We start from the raw sequence: 21,267 nt of genomic DNA, 5'->3' as shown, positions 1-21,267 counted from the left end.
AAGGAATATTTTACATTTACTTGTATTTTCATGATAGAAAATTGTCTTCTTGTGGAAGTGGCAAAACCTCACCATTTTATGTGACATAAGCATACTAGCAATTAGATGGGCAAAGTAAACACTGGTAAATTCTCACAGGTCTAGTGTGCACTGCATTCTAAGCTGAAAATTGGACGTGGCTGAATACTTAGTGACCCTTTAGCTGAGGCATTCTGAAGTAATCTGAATAGCTGTATTCTTCAAAAATCCCTGAAACATTGGGAACTGATTTGTTTTACTTCCATGCAAATGAATGGGAATTTCCCTTTCACTTCACTGGGAGTATGATTGGACATTTCTTGAGTTGACCAGGACAAAGTAACATTTATAGACAGAAAAAAGGGAGATTTTTTTCAGCTCCAATAAGTTCATTTTTAAAAGACACTTTGCTGTAACCATGTAAACCTATGTAACCCCACAGTTTGTTAACACTGAACTTTAATGAGTCCTGATAAGAAGCCAGTCACTGGATATCCATTTAGCTGGTGATGATCTGAACTCCAGCTGATTGTCCTAGCAGCTGTGTGACTTCATTACCATTAGAAAGGCAGACAGCCAAGCCAGCTGGAATCCAAAGAGGCTACTCAATTCACATAGCATGTCAGTTTTTTGGTTTACATATCAAAATTACAAAGGACTCCTTTTTAAAAGAAAACTATAAGAAAGATTCTTAACAAAGATGTAGTTTAATGTCTAAGTTTAAAATCATTATTATACGAAATGGAAGCTACTTTGTCATATGGATGTTTTATTTTTTGTGCCATGTTATAGCTGTTTATCTCTCTTCATTTAATGAAAACTAGGCAGAACATTTGTACTGTTGCTTTACAAACACAGCCCTATCCTATAATTCCTAATTTCTTAGTTAAAAAACCAACATTTTATTGTGTTTTGTATTAATGTTTTGAGAATACATTAGTGTATTTTATTGTTTTCATGGAAAAGAACTATGAAAAAGAACAAGCTGTAACTGTTGTAACGAATAGTATTTGACTGCTAGAGACAATACCCCTGAGAAACGTTTCTACCTGTGCACATGGGTATTTTTAAAGTGTAGAATGGTACAGAGTGAATGCAGAGGCCTTAGCTCTGGCTTGTACATAATAGCATATGATAATCCCCTGTCCAAAAAACAAAACAAACAACAATAAAACCACAAACAAACAAACAAACCCAAACAAAACAACAAACAAACAAACAAACAAACAAAAATGCACACAAGGGAAGCAAATTCCGATTTACAGGAAGGGCATGAAGGAAGACCCAGGAAACTACAGAGCTGTTCTTAGTGTTGGTGCAGACTCAGGCACACCTTGAGTACTGTGTGCAGTTCTGAGCCCCATGATTTAAGAAGAATGTTAAGGTACTTGAAGACATCTAGAGAAGGGCAACAGAACTGGTGAAAGTCCTGGAAGGAATTTCCTAGGAGTGGTTAAGGACACTTGGTATGTTTAGTTTGGAGAAAAGGAGGCTGCGGATTGACCTCATTACTCTCTACAGCTTCCTGTGGAGGAAGATATGGGGAGGGAGGTGTTGAGCTCTTCTCCATGGTATCCGGTGACAGGATATGTGGTGATGGTTCAAAGCTGCACTGGGAGAGGTTTAGACTGGACATTAGGAAGCATTTCTTTAGCAAGAGGGTGGTCAAACACTGGAAGAGGCTTCCTAGAGTGTTGGTCAATTCCCCAAGCCTGTCAGTGTTTAAGAGGTGTTTGGACAGTGTCCATAATAGTATGCTTTAACTTTTGGTTAGCCCTGAAATGGTCAGGCAGTTGGACTAGATGATTGTTGTAGGTCCCTTCCAACTATTATTCTATCCTATCCCATGCTATCCTATCCCATGCTACTCTACTCTACTCTGCTCTACTCTACTCTACTCTACTCATCCCATTTTGTTGAAATTAAGGACGTTTCCATCAGTCCTGTTTCTGAGCCAAAAAATTTTTGGAGGCTGAGTATTCTGAGTGTCACTTTGTGCTTGCCTTTCTAATTTTTGCCTGAAGAATGCCCTTTTAACTCCAAAAGGAAACAAGAGACTAGACTAGATGGAGTTATTTTATAAACTCTGCTAAGCTCTTTTAAAGAATAGATATTAGTACCTCTTTGCAGGTCTCTGGATACTGAGTGAGTGGAGGAACTTTGCTGAAGGCTCCAGTGAAGAGGACACGGTGGTATGGCCAGATATATTTGACCTATAAAATGTACTGTATTTTGAGTCAACTTTTGAAGTACCTGATTAAATAGAGGTTTGGGTATAGTTCTGGGGATTGGGTTGTACTCTTGGGCTAAGCATCTGAAAGCTAGGTATTGTGGATGTTTTATGTAATCTGAGTTCCTCAAAGAAAACAATATTTCAGAGATCTTTAAAGCGGAAATCCTAATGAGGTCAAAATTTGCCCTGCATAGATATTTAAAAACTTGTGTCAGTTTGGCAACAGCTTCACTTTCGGCTCTGAGCTCTGTCTTCAGCTTGTCTTTCTCTAGTGTTTAGATAGTTTTATTGTTGGCTTTGGAATCAGACAAACTTGAATATTTTCAAATTTGTTACTGTGGTTTTTTTTGTTTGACTTGGTTTGGTTTTTAATATATTTTGCAGGAGTAGTTGTAAAGTAGAAGAAAAATAGTGCCTGTAAAAAAATGTATTCTTCTTTCCCCCAAAAATAAAACAACCCATGTATAAGCTATTCAATAGATTCTCTTAACAAAATGCTTCTGTAATGGTACAATGAAAAAATGTAAAATAATAAAAATAGTTCAGCTCTGCAGTTTAGTCTACGCCACATTAATGAGAAATTTGCTTCCTAAAAAGTTTTAATTAATGAGAAAATTTTAAACATAAGCATTCATAGTCCAAATTGTAAGTTGGGCCTTAGCTGTGAATATACTTGAATCATTAAAAGATTTCTTTATCAATATCAGTGTTTGTAAAATAACGAGAATGTTCTTCTTGAACAAAAGTTGAGAACCAAACTCTTGATCAAATGCAAGAAGCAAAGCACTTTTCAAGGTAACTTTGACATGCCAAAACCAAACAAATAAACAAACAAAAAGACCATGCACCAACAAACCCGATCAATTTTGCAGTAGTACATTGACCTTTGCAGGAACTAAATCATCTATGCCATTAAAAGGTTAACTTTAAGTTATATAACTGTGTCTAGAGTAGGAGGAAAATGGCACAGCCAGAAAAATTTGAAATCACACTTTTGCACAAAGCTGAAAGATTGCAGAGTTGTCAGACATTTGTAAGGTAGATATGCTTAAAGGCATCTAATATTTCATCCATGCCAAGAGTAATTAAAAAAAAAAAAACCTTTCATGTAAATATTCTGAATAGACATCATGAATTTTGTATTAGAAATTTTTCTTACTTGTGTATTATGCCTCCAAAGATGATTGATATCTGACATTACAAAAGTCTGGTTTATGTTGCAGTTGATAGTAGACCGTAGTTATTAAAGGTGAAATAAGAAAAATACTGTTTCAAAAGGAGGAAAAAAAAAAAGCAAAGCATTAGGTTAAATATTAATTTGAATGTCTACAATAATGGGTACATACGCTATTTAAGGAAGTCATTATTCCACAGTGTAGTCAACAAGAATATTGATTAGAATTAATTCACTACAAAAAGTCTCCAATCATTTTTAACATAAGTTTTTCCTCTTTAACAGTACCCTGAAGCTTGTCTTTTTCGTGGTCAATTTAGCAACAAATTTGCAATTAATCATTTGTTGATTGCAATGAATGGTCTGTCGATAATATGCAGCTTACATTGCTAAAAGGGTTATACAGAGCTTTATTGTTTTCCTTTTGTCTTGGGAACACTTTGTCTAGCTGTGTTTCCTAGAATGGATTTTGAATAGATGTTTTGAAGTAACGCATGCCAGTTTTAAAGAGACACCATGGACTGCTCTGAGAGTATTAATCAAGATATGCCCTAACTTTCTTCTGGCATTACAGTATTTGGACATCTGTTCTGACTCCTTATATGTGAAGTAGGACACATTGGCATAAATGAAGGGTTTCATTATCTTAAATGTCATAACATTTGTTTGAATTACTTTGTGTAGATTTTAAATGCTGAAATTGTAATCTCGGTTTTTTATAGATTTCATTGTCCTTTCAGAAGACTATAAAAATGGAAGCCTTTTAAAAATTCCATCCATAATTCAGAAAGCATAATTTACAATTTGTGCAATAACAGTGAAATTGCTGTAGATGTTACTTTAGTAATTTCAAACAATGTAAGTATTTTTACTGAAAGAAAACTAAGGGCAAAAAATGCTGCTTATCCCAGAAAGAGTGTTTTTGTCACAGATAATGTATAAATGAAGGGCATTATGAAATGCCTTTTTGGGGAATGTTGACATGGATTCATTTATTTGAAAAGTCATGGCAGCTCGACCTGCAACTTTGATTTTGTTAGAAAGAAATATCTTTTATGCTCTAAGTTGTCCTTAAAGGAGTGTCTCAATAGTATATTTTATGCATCTGGATAAGAAATGGCTTTGAATACAATGTACATGGCTGAAACTAAAAGAAAAATTAAATTCTGATGTTGAACTTTTCCAAAAGTTTGGAAGCATTTCATTTGCACTGATTTTTAAATTGCATTTGGTTTTGTAGTTTTTGATTGTTCATTAACAAAACTAAAACACTAGTAAGTGTAGGATTTAACTGATTTACATTGCCCTTTTTAATGCTAGTATTATACAAAAGTTATAACCATTAAAACGTTCTTACTCCTAGATAACTTCTGATGTTATATGGATGTGATATTTATGTTCAAGTAAAAGTTAATATTAGCCACATTTGTTTTCGCGGTAATTACAAGAATTACATATTACAAACATTGGGAAGACAAGTATCTTCTTACTGTGCAACAAATTTGGGAATACTAGTTTGTCATTTGTATTGGTTACATTATTTAAGTAGCTGATCAAAGCAGCATTTTACAAACAGGTGCTCTTTGATTTGCAGATTTTTAAAAAACTAGGAGCAGCTTTCAGCCTACTGGATGGTTGGCTTTTAAGTTGAAAGTTGAAGGGTGACTTGAGTATGCTTTCATATAGACCAAAGATTTATTTAGGACTTCTGTCTCATGAAGCAAATTGAGTTATTTTTATCAAAAATCAGTGTGGTTCTCTATCTGTAAAATATGCTTATATCTAACTGGTCTGGATTTCAGATAAACTGTCCCATTCAAGTTGTTTGCAGTGAAATTTTTTGGACCTGACTTTGACCATGCAAATAGAAAAGCATAGTTTGTCATTCCTGCATACTTACAATATGTCTTGTATATGTGTGGCTGCATATTTGTCCTGGTTTCAGCTGGGATAGAGTTAATTTTCTTCCTAGTAGCTGGTATAGTGCTGTGTTTTGGATTTAGTATGAAAATAATATTGATAACACACTGATGTTTTAGTGATTGTTAGGCAGTGTTTCTACTAAGCCAAGGACTTTTCAGCTTCCCATGCTCTGCCAGTGAAGAGGTGCACAAGAAGCTGGGAGGGGGCACAAGCCAGGACAGCTGACCTAAGCTGGCCAAAGTGATATTCCATACCACATGATGTCATGATCAGTATATAAACTAGGGAAAAGTTAGCCAAGGGACTGTGATCACTGCTCAGAGACAGGCTAGGCATCAGTCAGTGGATGGTGAGCAATTGCATTGTACACCACTTGTTTTCCATATTCTTTTAGCATTATTATTATCATTATTTTGTCTTCCTTTCCTGTCCTATTAAACTGTCTTTATCTTAACTCACTAGGGTTTTTTGGTTTGTTTTTTTTTTTTTGTTTGTTTGTTTGTTTGTTTGTTTGTTTTTCTCCATTCTCGTTCCACATCTCACTTTAGGGGGCAGTGTTTAAGCGGTCGGCTGTGTGGTGCTTAGTTGCTATCTGGGCTTAAACCAGAACAATATTCTATGGTTTATTTCAAACTAAGAGCATTATTTTAATGGATACTGGCTTCAGAGAAAAAAAAAAAAAAAAACAAACCCTAAAGAACTTATTTTCCTGTTCTGCTTGCTCCTGCCTCTGCACTACAGCTTACTGCACCCTAAGCTGATAGTTTGGGGAGTAACTCTGTAAACTAGTTAATTAATTTGGGTAATTGTACCCCAGTGCTTAGTGAAAACAACTTAGCCTGCTTGAAAACCTTGTCTGTGTTGGAAATCCTGAGTAAATGGGACTTATGCAAGGAGGTTTTATGCAGATATAGAATCCTCCCAAACAATTTGAGGCTGAGAATAGGATACTGGTATAATATATTCAAAGCTACCATGAAAGCCAGAAGTTGCTAAACAACGGTGACGCACTGAGCCTGTCCAGATGGTTAAGCAGAAAGCATTATGCAAGTGCACAATTGGGAGGGGAATTTCTGGGGGGGAGAAAATTTAAGGAATTTCTAAGTTCTACTCATCATGCATTTCTCTAGACTTTCTCACCAGTCTTCTGCAAACTTGGATCTATGTCATGTGAAAGGCAACCAAAACATTCCTTTAGCCCTCTCTGAAGGATCAGTTAGCACTTTGAAAATATTTTGGATATTTTGATTTCTTGGGTTCAAAATTCTGTGTGTGTGAAATCGTAATAATGGACTTTAGTGCATTTACCAGGATTTCTGACCACATCAAGAACCAAATTTGTTATTTTGCTGTGAGGTTGCTTAATTCTTGGAGTCTTCTCAGCTGTCCAGTTATTTTCAAGCTACCTGCTAGATAGATTTTTCTCCATTTAATGCAAAACTCTTCTGTCATTTTTCCTATGACCTCACGCTGCTGTAAGGCAATCTGGCTCTTTTACATTAGCAGCGAGCACTAAGGAGTACCAAGCCATGTGTAGGTACTTCCATTAGAGTCTTCTGCTACTTTGCCAGAACTTGGAAGCCCTCAAAGGCTGTACATATATTTAACATGCTTAGACAACTGAAAAGAGTAGGATACCTCTCACTCTTTCTTTACAAAGACATCATTACCCAGGGCCTACAAGCATGCTCTGCAGTTGCTGTTGTTACCTTCCCACAGCTGTGTCGTACTTCGACAGATCCTTAAGGTCTGAACTGGATCCTAAGTGCTTACAGGTGCAACAACATGGCCTAGATCAGTGGAGGAGAAAGGACTAAGTAAGCTTGAAGGAACCTCCATAGAAACCCGTGTGGGAATTAGGAAGCTTATACACTTTGCCAGGACAGCAAGCCAAGACTAACCACCAGATGATGGTAAAAATTGAAGGCCAAAGGACAAAAAGTCTTTGGAACCATCACCTACTCAAACTGTGGACAAAAGAGTTTGCCCTCATATATATGGCCCTGATATATAGTCACTTTGAAGTTTCATGAGGCATTTGGAGTAAGGACTTGATTTTCTTTCCAAATTGGAGTATTATGCAGCTGATCCTGTAACAGGAAGCTTATGGTATAGGTAAGATTAAGACTGCATGAAAGATTGGCAACATAAAATTGTTGAGACCCATAACTCAAGAAAAAAAAAATACTATGCTTGAGTTAACTGTGAGTATGTGAGCCTGATCAGTCTTGATTGAATTCTATGAGAGAAAACAGTGCTTGTTCTGCAGTTCCAGGTATTTTGCAACAAGTCTTTAAATAGCAGGCTACAGAAGTAAAATATATGAAGAAAAAACTAAGCAGGAAAAGGAAGAAGGAAAATGAATATAGTAATCATGCAAGCAATATCAAATGAACATATTTTTTGAGTGGAGGGGGAGTGAAATCCTCAGTAACAAAGGGCTGTAGGTCAGTACATTGTTGGTAGGTGGATATCACATGTGAATGTCTAGCTTTATGACTGAGGTAGATTTGGAGATGGTGGAAAGAGTAAGTCTGAGGAGGGTGTTTTCTTAGACATGACGCTTATGATGAATACAATAAATAAATATCTTAGTCATCCATAGACTCTCTGAACTCATCACTTAATCGCTTGAGATACTCTGTAGTAATATGTAGACCAATGGCATTTGCAGGGGCTCTTCTCCTGCAGGGCAGACAAGCTGTGGTGAATTTATCAGCTCAGGGAAAAAATGAGAGGTGGGAAAGAAGAAAAGGGTACTAACACTGCTCCTGGAATATGGTGTCAGAGAGGGAAGTTCTGGAACAAGATTCTGGAAGAAATTACTGAAAGGGAGAAAATTGGTGTTAGTGATAAAGAGCTGCTTGTCAAATAGTACAAGTTAACTATCATTTTTTAGGAAAAACCAAAACCAAACCAAACCAGAAGTTTGGCTCATTGACCACAAATAAAATGGAGAAAATTAAGAATGACAATGATAATGCAATTAGAACAGGTGAACAGGGCAGTCCTGAAATCTTTCCAAGTAATAAGTGTGACACAAATTAAAACTACTTTAAACTGAAAGTCTGACTCATGAGGAAACGAAGAAAACCTGTCTGATAGCTGTATATCTCCTTAGTTTGGAATAGCACAGGTGAAGATAAAAACAAGAAAACAAAGTAAAAGGATTTGGAAAACATTTTGATCACTGCAGCACAAGAACAAGTGCAGATATGGAGCGAAAGTCAAGAAAGTTGTTTTTAGACCTATAAGAAAGAGAAAAGAGGCTATATAAAAGATGTGAGGGAGGGGATCTTAAAAGTTGTCATGAGTCAACGGAGAGAGAACATCTGCAGCTAAATAATCTAACATCTACCCCTAACTTATGAGTATGTTGTTGTTTGGTTTTTTATAAATTAATGTTTGTGCAATAAGGAAGATAATAAATAATATTCTAATGCAAAAATTTAAATTTCAAATTGAAAACATAATGAATGAGGAAAACAGTGACCTTTTTCAATTAAGAGAAAAATATTCTTTCAGACTGTAAATCAATGGGAGATGTTTCAGTGGTTTGCATACTTCTTATAAAAATAAATATCTGCTATGAATACATAAATATGTATTACAATTATAAGGCTCTGTTGCCAAGGCTTTGACTAGCAAGTTATGGGAAGTTGCTAAGGAGAAGTCAGGTGAACATTTATTATTTGATCCCTATCAAGCAAATGAGCATATAAAATGAGTGGTGAGACAAGATTTGGCTTGAACCGCAGTGAAGGTTTCAAGAAGACGGCTCAGACTGTTCGTTCCATTTCAGGCATAGCTTCATAATGTTAAGAAGCTAGATGCACTCAGCTTCTTGTGTGATTACTAACAAAATATTTACAAACAATGATTCAGAACAGAAACTTGTCAATAGGCCTTTTGGAAAAATCTTTCCAAAGAGCTTTATTCTTGCTGTTGAGCATGCTGGGAGGAGAGAGAGTTCATTCTGCCAGTTTAGGCACCTGATGTAAGGGCCTAAATTTAGCCCCTGAGAATAGTACTGTAATGCCCAAAGTTCAAATTGAAAATACCCAGAGGTTTGTTCTTGTGGCTTTTTTTTTCGTGTTATTGTTCATTTTGGTTTGGTTTTGTGTGTGGGTTTATGTTGAGAAGCTTTGGGGTTTTAAAAGGACCATGTTTGAAAACCCTAAGTAAGTTGAGTTTAGTTTTTCAAGACTGTGCACAGGCAATTATTCCTTACCCCAAATACGACTTACTCTTTATGTTAGGTTTTTAGTGTGATGAAAATAATTATTTCACCAAAAAAAATGCTTAGAAATTGTTTTTGGGGGAGAATTACTCCTCTGTCCTCAGAACTGTATAAGTGCTGCGCGTGAAAGTCTAGGCGTTCATTTCAAGCGAGACAGGCTCTTAGTGTGAACTTTCTTCTGTGTTTTTTACTGAAGATATCTGTAACCCGTTGCTGTGGGTTTCTGAAGAACAGCTAACATAACAGCCAATTGTATTGTATTGCATTGCTTATATTGACTTTCAGTCTGAGCTGTGTCCTTGATTGTGTTATGCTCAAATTCATTCTGCAGAATAATTTGGACAGTTCCAACATAGTTTTTCATCAGCAGTTATCAGAAATGCGTTTAAAGGTTTACCACAGAGATCTTTTTAATATAGAAGATATTTAATACACCCTCTATATGGCTGTGTTGGCTAATTGCCATGTGATCACTTTTCTTCTTTTCTTTTTAGTGACCACATAAACACTCAGCATGGATCTGGAAGAACTCTTCTCTAGTTACAGTAAATTTAGGGTGACCAAATATAAAGAAAGGAGGACATGCTCAGTAACACAGTGTGTCCTCAGCAGAGCTCATCTTACAGGGTATGTGTCCTCTGCGTTGTATTGAGGCACGGGCACACAATATGTGTTTTAGTCATCTGATAATGACCAAACTGCCTTATCTCCCAGTCTTCTTTGATGGCCCTTTAATTTGATTAGTGACTTAAAATCTAAACACTAGAGATTTAGTGTCAGTTTCTGAAAACCAAAATAGCTTCTCAAAGAAGGTCCTTGAAATACTGGTATACAGGACTGGGCCCTGGACTGTGCCCTACACAGCTGGGACATGTGATCACCCTATATGAACTGAGTGATAGTAAATTCTGACAAGTCAATTTGTTGTATATGTCCGCTAGTTGTATGTTATAGAGTTATGCATAGGCAGAACATAGATGTTGTTTGGGTTTTTTTGTCCACAAACACATTTCCTGCAAAATAGATTCCACTTTGTGTGAAACATTTCTAGTACCAAATTATTTATATATAGTGTCAGAAGCTCAACAGAGATCTGACTTCAAATGAAAAGGGAGAGAGAATATGCTTACATTTGAAGGCCTCTTTCAAATATTTTATTACAATTTCCAGATATACCATCCTCTTGTCTTGCCTATCATTTGTAAATGCTGCGGTTACCGATGTGTCATCTTGGGTTTAGAGATATTACCTATTTGAATGAGTACTTAAAACATGAACTGTCACTTGACTTGGTATTACATGTACAGATGAAATGTATTTAAACATGACCAACAGGGGCTGACTGTCAAGAATATCACTGACAAAATGGATAGCATTATCTTGACAGTTTATCTGTTTTTCTCGGAAAGCCAGAAACACAGGTTTCTCAGATTTTTTCTCTTAGGAAAGTGAATTATCTTTTACTGGAACTGTATCAAAAAGGGCTTGAGATCTCTTCTTACGCTGACCTTCTCATACTCTCACCTTTCTCAGATGTACTGTCTCATAATATCAGTGAAAACTAAGACAATTACAGTAACCAGTGTTTCACCAAAAACTAATGTATTAATGAATTTTTTGGAAGATCTCTTTATATCTCAGGTTAACACATTTAATTTAATCAAAAGTACCTGGGAGTCAAATATGAAATGACAGCTTGATTCAAACAAGGCAGGACCTGAAGCTTCTTGGGTATCTTTTTCTAGACTTGGATAATTGAATGGTTCAGTACTAGCCAGGTCATTTGCTTTTCTGAGGCTGCTGATTATTATGGGGTGGGAAGTGTTGAAAACAAAGGATGGATCTATGGCTTTTGCTTTTTGTGTATGTGGGCAGAAACTGGAATACATAAGCAAAAGGAGGTTGGTTTATCAAAAAATAATTTTTAGTCTTAAGCCACTACTGCAAACTTTTCTTAATTTATTTTCAATTATATTTTTTGTACATCTGTACTATTGCACATTAATAACCAATGTGATCTAACTGGTGATTCTTGTTAGATTTGCAGTCTGATCCAAAGATTACAGGTTGCTGAATTATCCCTTAAGCCTCCTAGCCTTGTGGATCCATTAGGCCTTAATTAAAGAATCATCTTAGAAAAAAATAATCAGGCCATTTATATCCAAAGAAGATGCATATTGGTCATTTGTTTGTTCACCAGCAAAAAAATTATTATTTAATGGAAATTTTAATCACAGCAAGCTTATAGATAGACATTTATTAAATGCATTAATCTTTCTATAAGGTTATTCACAATGTATAAGGTTACTCCTCTGAAAAGACTGCTTCAGATTGCTTTCCGGTAATGCTAATACCCATTAAAAAGATGAATATATATGTGTGTAAGTCAATCATAAGGTATTAAAGAGGTGTAGCAACTTAAGCTTCTTTTCTTCTTGGCAGGTCACTTTGAGAAATGTCCTAGTTCAATTAAAATATTTTTTCCATTTCCTAGGAGTGGATTCAGATATGCTCTGTCTGTTCTCTATCTTATCTTCACTGTCAGGATTTAAAACAAACCTGAGTGAGATATAAGAAGGATAGTCCAGCTACTTCAGACTCTGAACAGGTTAAAATTAAGGGTGTATATTTGAGTATATGTCTTCATGTTCATTACACATATGTCCAGCTTGAATATTTGGGAGATATAGAGGTACATTTTTAAAGAGTCTGTTCACAATTTTGTAGAATTTAAATTGGGATAAACTGTGTCTTTTGTTCTTCAAATACCCAGTCTTTCAGTTCTACTTTCAAAATGCTACAGTAGTGAGTAGAAACCAACTGAACTAGAGAGGCATATGAAAGAGAACAAGGGGTGGTATTTTTTACCAGATTAGATTGGTGATATTATGAAATGGAAGTTCAGAGAAGTTATCATCATCTAGGATTTTGTTATCTATTGCATATGACATGTACATGACTGTAAAAATCTGTATATCTTAAAACAAGAAATGAAGTCTTTTAGAACAGTAGCACAGAACTCAAGTAGTCATATACTGAACACTAAATTGTCTAATTATAATAGTTACTTACTTCTGTTCTTAAATGCTCTGTATTCAGCATTACTTCATGCACTAGTGTTGATTCTGATGCAAAAGTGTTCCTGAAAAAAATCTCCATTCTTGGATTATTTGGTGAAAAATATTACAGTGCTTTAAGTATAAAATGGGCTTTGTGACTGAAGCACAGGTGTAGTGAAATGTGCTAGTTTCATATTACAGTGATCCTGTAAGATCTTCCTCCTCCTTTCACCTTTCAACAAGCCTGACAGCATAGTGTTTCCTCAGATTAATATTAATAATAAAGCTCCTGCGATTTTTAGGCATGTTTGTGTGAATTTATGCTGTGACTTTTAAAAATAGAAAATATTTAGATTCAGGTATAGTACTGCTGGAAAATTGTATTTCAGACTAGCCTACCTATCAATTTATTAATAAAGACGAATAAATAATGCCCACAGGTGATACTAATTATAGACCAGTATCTGACTTTCAAATGACCTTTCTAAAAAAAGCCTGCTCACTTTTTACCTTGCTGGGTAATACCATGAAGCATGTGAGCTTGCTTTACTGACTCCTGGGTTTTCTGTTTTACATCAGTTTTATTATCAATTACAAAAATAATTTCTCATATTTTACTGGCCATCCACAATATCAGGTACCAGGAAAGGTCGGCATATTAAAGCAACAATGTGCAAACAATATTCAACTTACCATGCATGTGGTTATTGCTCTGTTTCTCAGTCTAGTTAATTAGGTGATTTTAACATAGTTTGTGACACAGAAATTCATTCTCCGTTGGTCCAACAACAGTTGTATGCTCTAAATAGGTCAGGATACATGCCTCTTTTTGAAATATCTGAATGAAGTCTGCTAAAATGAATCCTATTTCAAACACAGCCGAAGCAGCTCACAATGAATGACCCTTTCTTCTCCTCATCCAGCAATCCAAAACTTTCCGTGGTTGTTCCTCAGGATTCAAGGTTGGCATGTGGTAATTCCTGTAGCTCTTAGGAGACAGAACTCAGCGTAGTCTTTATTTTTTTCCCCTAAAGCAAAAGATTATTTTGCTAACATGCAACTGGTATGGGCTGGTTATGGGGTGCTTTCAGATTTTCCTGTAGTGTGGAGTTATGGTTGCAAAGAGGTCCCTGTGCTAGAGGATCTAAGGACTCTGTGCATTGAATTCAATTAAAGGTTCAAAAGAGCAGCTGGGCATTATAAACTGAAGAAAACCTTTGCAGCTCCCCTACTTTCTAGTTTATCTGTGTGTAGTTTCTACTCTGTTTACAGTTTCCATTAATAAAAATAACCTTTCAACAGTTCTTGTATGAAATGGTCTGACATGTGCTTGTCTTGTGTTGTGGCTGTCAAAATTAGCTTTGTATATTACTTTTTTTTTTTTTTTTTTTACCTCTCAGCTCATTAAGTTAGTTGATCTGGTTTGGAGTCAGAAAATGTTCAGGCAGGGGAAAATTTTGATCAAATCAACCTTGCATGAAAACAACTGCCTGTTTGCCATCTGCAGCAGGCATTGATCCTTAGCTTGTTTGTGCCTTGCATTTGTTATGCATGTGTAAGCACATTAGCCTTTTCATTTCATTCATTAGACAGTTAGTCCTTGATTAGTGTTTCCTAGTTTCTGTCAAATACCCTACTACTCCTTTATTCATTTTCTTAGGTCTCTCTTTTGCTTCAGTGTGTAGAAAAAAAAAAAGTTATCCACAACAGTAGCTCTTTTATTTCTTTTTCATACAGAAATGGCTAACAAATATACTTTTCTAATGCTGGCACATCTAATGTTGGGATAAAGTATGAATGATGCATCTTTCTAAAGTTAACAGAGTTATTATTTTAGTTCAGCTGGTGGGCTTTGTTTAGAAGTGTGATGTCTCGGGGTTTACTGTCAGCTTTATTTCATCCCTCTCCAAGAACTGTGGGATCACCTGGATACTTGTGGGTATTTGCCTTATAAAATTGCATTGCACATAAAAATAGATTTAAAGTGATTATGAGTGCAGTTGGAGAATATGGCACTGATATTTTCAGGTGACAGTTTGAATGACAGGACAGAAGAACAGAGCATTTTATGACTAACACCAGTTCACTCAGTAAGGGGTTTTGCTGTCATTTCCTTGTAGAACAGTTAAATGTTAATGACAATTCCATTCTTAAATGTAGTAGGAAAATAAAGAAATAATGTTTTGATGTGTGTAAAGCAAAAAGCTATATACTTCTTTAGAACCTGCATAATGAGATCATTAGTGAAGTGAATATTTCAATTGAGTCAGTACATTTAGCAATACCATTAATATTTTATTTGATCAGTGTTCACAAGTTTTCCCTAAAAATTCTATACTCTGCTACATTGTTGTGTAGGTACAGTGTGTGTAAAATCTAGTGACTTATTTATTACTTTTTTATTTGTTGTCTTAAAAGTTTATTTAAATGTTATCAATCTATCTGAACAATTTAAACTTTGACATTACATTGAAGTTGATATATTTTTTTTTTCGAAGTACCCTTGAGTTGTAAAGCAAACCTGAAGGTTGGACCAACCTGTTCTTTAGAGCATGCCCTGTTTAAGAAACTAGTAGATAAAAACCTATTTTAGTCACAAAGAGTTGGAGCCATGTGTGATGTTATTTGGTACCTATACATCTGCAGTGAATACTCACTAGCTTATTTGAGATTTATATTAACAGTGATTGGTTTAAATAAAAACTATTTTAAACAAAGTATTTTAATGTTTGGAATCAACAAGAAGGTAAAATTTAAGTATTTTACCTAGGTTTTTCCCCAAATGTTAATCTCATTTTTTGAAAATCAGTTAAAACGTTGCTAGATATAGACTTTATACTGAATGTGATACTTCTGAAAATTCTTACTTTTTATATTTCCATAATCTTTTAGGTTGGTAAATAATGTTTTTTTTCTTATACATGATAGTTGATCACAGTGATAGTTTTTTGGGGGTTTTTTAAGTTTTGTCAATCTCTATTTAAATGGAAACTGGAATTCATTTCAGTTTCCAGCTAACTGAACTAATATTCTTATATGTATCTTTTTATATATGCAGCATTTTAAGACATAACTATAAAATATTATCCAAATGGATTTCTCTGTCTTTACTATCTTCTGCAAGACTGAAGAGCTGGTAGATTTCATACTTTCACATCTCATTTAATGCATACATTAAAAGATTAAAAAAAAAATTACTTTCCTAATTCCCAGTTTGTAAATTTTTAATTATTAGTGTGTGAAATAAATATTACGTGGTTTGGAATGAGGAAAACATTGTTTTCATACCTGCAAAGGAGATACAAATGTGCTGTAAAAACTGATTCTAGCAGCTCAGTTCCAAATATTCTATTTTCAGCAACTCCCACCATCACAATGGTTTCATTATTTTTGAAATGTTATACACATATAAGTGTTTCATACAACTGTTTCCTTTCACATACGTGTTATTTAAATGTGTTATTAGCATAGTTTGCTACATTTTAAAATATTTTGGTAAAATATATTTCATTCAATTAATAAGTATCTTTTTTGTGTTAAAAATCCATTTTTTCCTCCACATTTTCACACCCTGACAAATGCAAATGGGGCATCTCCTGGCATTGATTTCCATTTTCTACCAGATTTTAGAGAAAGCTATTGAATGGCCATATGCAAGTATTAAGGTATATAACACAACTGACTCTGTCACTCAGCTTTACTAAAGGAAGAGATTTCGCTTTATTTCATATTCCAACAAAAAAGAACCATATGGATGGTCTTATTGTAAACCTTCACTGGATCTGGATATTTGCTGAACAGAAATTGAAGACACTTTCAGTAAACATAACTATCATGTCTGATTTGTAAAAAGGAATAATGGTGACTGTAACAAGTGTAATAAATTATTAAGTTCAGATATATCCCATGCTTGGAACAGTGTACCTGTAAGCTTTCTAAGTGATGACTATTGTTCTTGTTGAAAATGACAGTTCACAAAGCACCTTATCAATGATACGCCTTGTTTACAATTTTGGTCTTCTGTTTTGCAATTTTCTTGTCATGATAGATTTGTGTTTTTCTTTTTCCTGTTAGGATGCTTCCATTGCCCACAGATTCCATATCATGAGAGAAAAACATCCAGAGAAGTTCAACAGTAGGTAAGAATCTAAAAATATTTGCATATGAAAGGATTCTTTCGATGCAATTAAGGTATGTTCTGTGAGGGGTTAAATTTTACATATCCTTTAAAATACTGATTCTTATAAAAGAGAGGAAATTGTTGCATTTTATATTAAGTATATGCTCCCAGACTCCTTGTAGTGTAACTGTTTTATATCTGGTATTCCAGCTAAAATGAATAGCATTATAAATAAACTGTTCTCACATGCGAAATGTTTGACTTATAAGACTAGCATGGACAAGATGATGCATTGTGGTATGTGAGGATCCCTGAATTGACACTTTGCCATTAGGCACTGAAGAACACTTATTAGACAGCTGCAGATGGTGATCCTTATGTTTCATTCCCACACGCACACTGGTACATTGACAGGGGGCTCTTCCATATATACTCTTAGTAAGGGCAAGTGAATGCCATTTTACACATAAATGCTTTTATCATTAAACAACTTTGAACATGTAAAAAATTCAGGAATGAGACTTTGCATCCGTTCCTTGTGTTGCTTTTTGAATTTGCAGTATTATCTTGGAGCTTTTCTGGAGATTAAAAATGTATTACAAGATGCACTGTAAATTCACTTTCTTTCAATATCTGGTTTGTTGAGTAGATAATATTCATAATGCAATGCTTATGTTTGTCTCTTCTTATTTTGGTAATTTAGCATTACAAGTTGTGATGGGGAAAAGCGACATTTCAGAAACTTTAATGAACATTTAAAGGCACATGGGGAGAGGAAAGTAAGATACGAAGTTACTGGGAATAAACAAGGAATATCTAGAAATAATTGTTAACACAAATGTTTTGTCATAGTGACCCTGTCCATACACTTTCTTGAGTTTTCCATGGGAGCAACCTGTGAAGTCTTGTGTAGATGTAAACCTTCGTAAACCTTAGGATGATAAAATATGCTGTTTGTGCTGTCATCTTAGAGCTGTACAGAATGATGTTTGAATATGTTTGAATGTTACCTAACTTATTACTGTTTTCATGTTGAAAGTATGAATTTTACATTTAACAGTCAGAGATGGGTGCTTTTTTCTTCAATACTCAATCTGTTTAGCATCTGTGCAATGACATATTATGAACCCAACTGTATTTCTTTTTAAGTTCCACAGTAAACATTTATTTTGTCTGACCTCCTGTTCCTATCTCCAGTGCTTCTCATTCTGAAATAATTATACTATGAAAAGATTTGAACTTAAGCCTGATATGCTCATCCTAATGTATTATACTCATTCAGCAGGACTAGAGATATTGGACATTTAGCAAATGCAGATATTCTAGGCCCTGAAGATGAAGCTAGTTTATCAGTGGTCTTTTTGCATATTTTCAGCAGTTGGCAATTATAATTTATAAAAAGCTCAGCTAATAACTTTAGTTTCAGATCAGATTTCATGTCACAATAAATCATATGCCATTAATAACATCTGATAGCAGACTCACCTTGAAAGTCATCTATATTTTAAGGAACCTGATGTTTCTAACATTATCTTAAGGAAATTAATTACAAAAATATATAGTTCCAGTCCCTACGTGCTTTGGTGCTCTGATATTGAAAGTACTTGAGTCTCTGGGTATTGAAAGACTATGCATTTGTAAAAAAGAATGTAAAGACTTAAGCAGAGTATTACAATAGAGGCTGATGTTTTAAAATGTTTCTTTAGGTGTAATGAGAAAAAAAATGTGGATTTCTATTTCTGTTGAATAGAATTTTCCAAATTATGTTAGTTCACAAATAGTTTGTTCCATTAACAGTTATTTGCATGTGGCAACACTCCATAATATGTTTCAGCAGCATTTTCCTGCAGTGTGTGAAAATAAAACCCTTTTTTAGGTGTCTGCTAAATCACAAGACTTAGTTCATCAGAATGGGAATTTTCTGTGCAATATCTAAATGATTTAGGATCAGCAAGTCCAACTTAAGTCAGATGCATAGTGGGCTCCATAGTTAGCAGTACTTACACATTTGAAAACCTGATCCTAAAAAATCCTAAATTGTCACATGAATATCTCTAGTGATTTTAAAAAAATAATTATTTTGTGAGTTTATGTTAGTTTTCTCTTACCTGATTTTCCAAGGTTTTGAGCTCCCACTTCTATAATTCAGTTTTGTAAAGCAGATCCTTGCACTGAGGCTCTACCCTGAAAACAAATATGTAAAAGTTTCTCTTCAGCAAGGAAACTTTTGAGTTTATACTGTATGGAGAGATGTTCTGAAACCCAAGGGTGTTGTATTTGTTTCAGTGAACTAAGTTAGGTTAAGTTTGGGGCTGGAGAATCTTTTGCTTTAAATCCTGGTAATGATCCTCAAATTCCTAAGGATATTCCTTGACGTGTTGATCTCAGGTTTTTTTTGTAAATAGAACATACCAACAGGGGAATTCCTGACACATGCTTATCTGTGGAAGCAGGATCTTGCTGTACTTGTTTACCTTCTCAAAATGAAGATGAGAACATACTACAAGGCTTAGAAGGACTTCTTAATGACTACTACCCAATATTGTAGAATCCTCTGGAAGCTGGTGACTTAATTTTTAGGAACTCTGGCACATTTTGAAACTGTGCAGTCTTCATATACTTTGGACACAAAGACTTAGTATTAATGACTTATTACAAATAGAAAGAAATACATTAAGGTGCGCATTTCTAAAGTGCCTAGAGACACTTCAACATTTAGGTCTTTGGAAAATCTAAGATTAAGTATGTGTAAATACTCGTGAATTAAAATCCACATTATCTATTCTTTCTTAAATCACCACATGACTTAGGAGCTACCTTGTGACATTTCTTTCCAGTGGAGCACCTGTTTGTTTTAATTTCTTGTGAAACTGAAATCAAGTCCCTTTGTTAAAAGGGTCTTCTGTGGACAGAAGCTTAAACTTCACTGAAAAATGCTTAGTACTTGCCTTAATCACTTGAAAATGTTATACTTGTAAGCTGCAATATGAAATGACTCCATATTGTTTTCCAAATAAGATTCAGCGTAAATGTCTAACAGTGTTTGAAAAAATATTCATTACTTGTTCCTAAAAATGGATCTGCAGGAGAAGAATTTTTCTTCTGATGACGGTCAAATAGAAAAGAATGGAAGTGAGAAGACAGTAGCATTGCCACCTCTGTCAAAAGAATGAATCCTAATATACCATTTTAAGTAATCATATCTTATGATCACTAGCACACATTATCAGAAAACAGTACTTACTTTGCATTAAGATCTAAATGTGTTCATAAAACCCAGAATTTCAGCTGTCACATTACCCACTCTACAGATCTGACATGCTGAGAACCCTGTGTTGAGAATGCAGAGTTCACTTCTTAGCATCTCCAGCTTAAGAGTAGGATCAGATTTTCTGATTTCAGTGTGGAAGGGCTCGTTAACCCCAGAGGGGAGAAAACTTGCAAAAGACAGAATTTCAAGTAACAGTATCATTGAACTAGGGCATACTGTTGAAATAACAATTCCGTTAGGCCAAAATGGCCTGCAGGGAGATCTGTGTAAACATCATAGACTTGATGCTGGGAATAACAGATGTAGAGTTATGTGACTGGAATATACACAGTGAAATTAAGAATACATTCAACAAAAAAATAATTCAAGTTGATATTAACTATTCTAAAATAATATACAGTTAAATTAGGCATGCTAATTTGACTCTCTGACACCCTGTAGTATAAAATACATATCTTAGTCTGAATAAACTAAAGTAGGACTTATGGATTGCATTCACACTCTTAGTACATCATCTTTGAGTTTTTCAATCATCAATCTATTTTCATCTTTTATGAAGAAGAAATTTTAAAGCAGAAAAAGTTCCTATTCATAATACCTCTATTTGTATCATGTTCTTGACCAAGTACTTTTGAGATTCCCTCTCAACTTGCACTTAATCTCCAAGGAAATATGTAAGTAACAGAAAGTACTGATATACTTCATGCAAGTAGTCTCCAGGAGAATAAGTATTCTTTTAATGAATATGAGGGAAGGAGGTTACGCTTTCATTTTGATCGCCATGCTATGTGACACTTGTTTAATCTGGAAAGGCCTCAGAAAGAAAAGGTGGGAGAAATGACAGACTAATCAATCTTTATCAAATTCAGTTTAAGTAATGGAGTCTCTTGGGTTGAATCACAACAGCATATTTGCAGGGAATGTAACAAACATCAGCACAAAATTCCAAACTTGAATTGCAGAATTTTCGGTTTCTTTTCTTCAACCTCTTCTTTCTTCCTGGTTGTGACTGAGCTGAAAACAATTAAAAAAAAAAAAAAAAGAAAAAGATACTGGCCCCACAGAGAGACCAGATTGCAGAGATCTGTTACCTGTCCCGTTGAACCCACAGGTTTCTTTTCATGAAAGGATAAGACTCCAGGGCATGATACCTCAGAACTCAGACAGTATTCCTGCAACTGTAGTTGTCAGAAGAACTAATGCAAAGTGAAAATGTTTATGATAGAGCA

The 21,267-nt window shown here is 34.9% G+C and overlaps 1 protein-coding gene across 12 annotated transcripts in view; it reads left to right on the top strand.

Annotated features, from left to right (window-relative positions):
* Positions 1–21,267, top strand: part of DGKB (diacylglycerol kinase beta) — a 398,861-nt gene that overhangs the window by 243,175 nt on the left and 134,419 nt on the right. For all 12 annotated transcript variants that reach the window (XM_065051198.1, XM_065051206.1, XM_065051200.1 and 9 more), the window contains one exon: positions 16,722–16,786. In XM_065051198.1, the coding sequence (XP_064907270.1) occupies positions 16,722–16,786 (65 nt within the window). The remainder of the gene's footprint in view (positions 1–16,721; positions 16,787–21,267) is intronic.

This window comes from Columba livia, chromosome 2 (assembly GCF_036013475.1).
Source record: "Columba livia isolate bColLiv1 breed racing homer chromosome 2, bColLiv1.pat.W.v2, whole genome shotgun sequence".
NCBI lineage: Eukaryota > Metazoa > Chordata > Aves > Columbiformes > Columbidae > Columba > Columba livia.
This window is presented reverse-complemented; position numbering and strand designations above follow the sequence as displayed.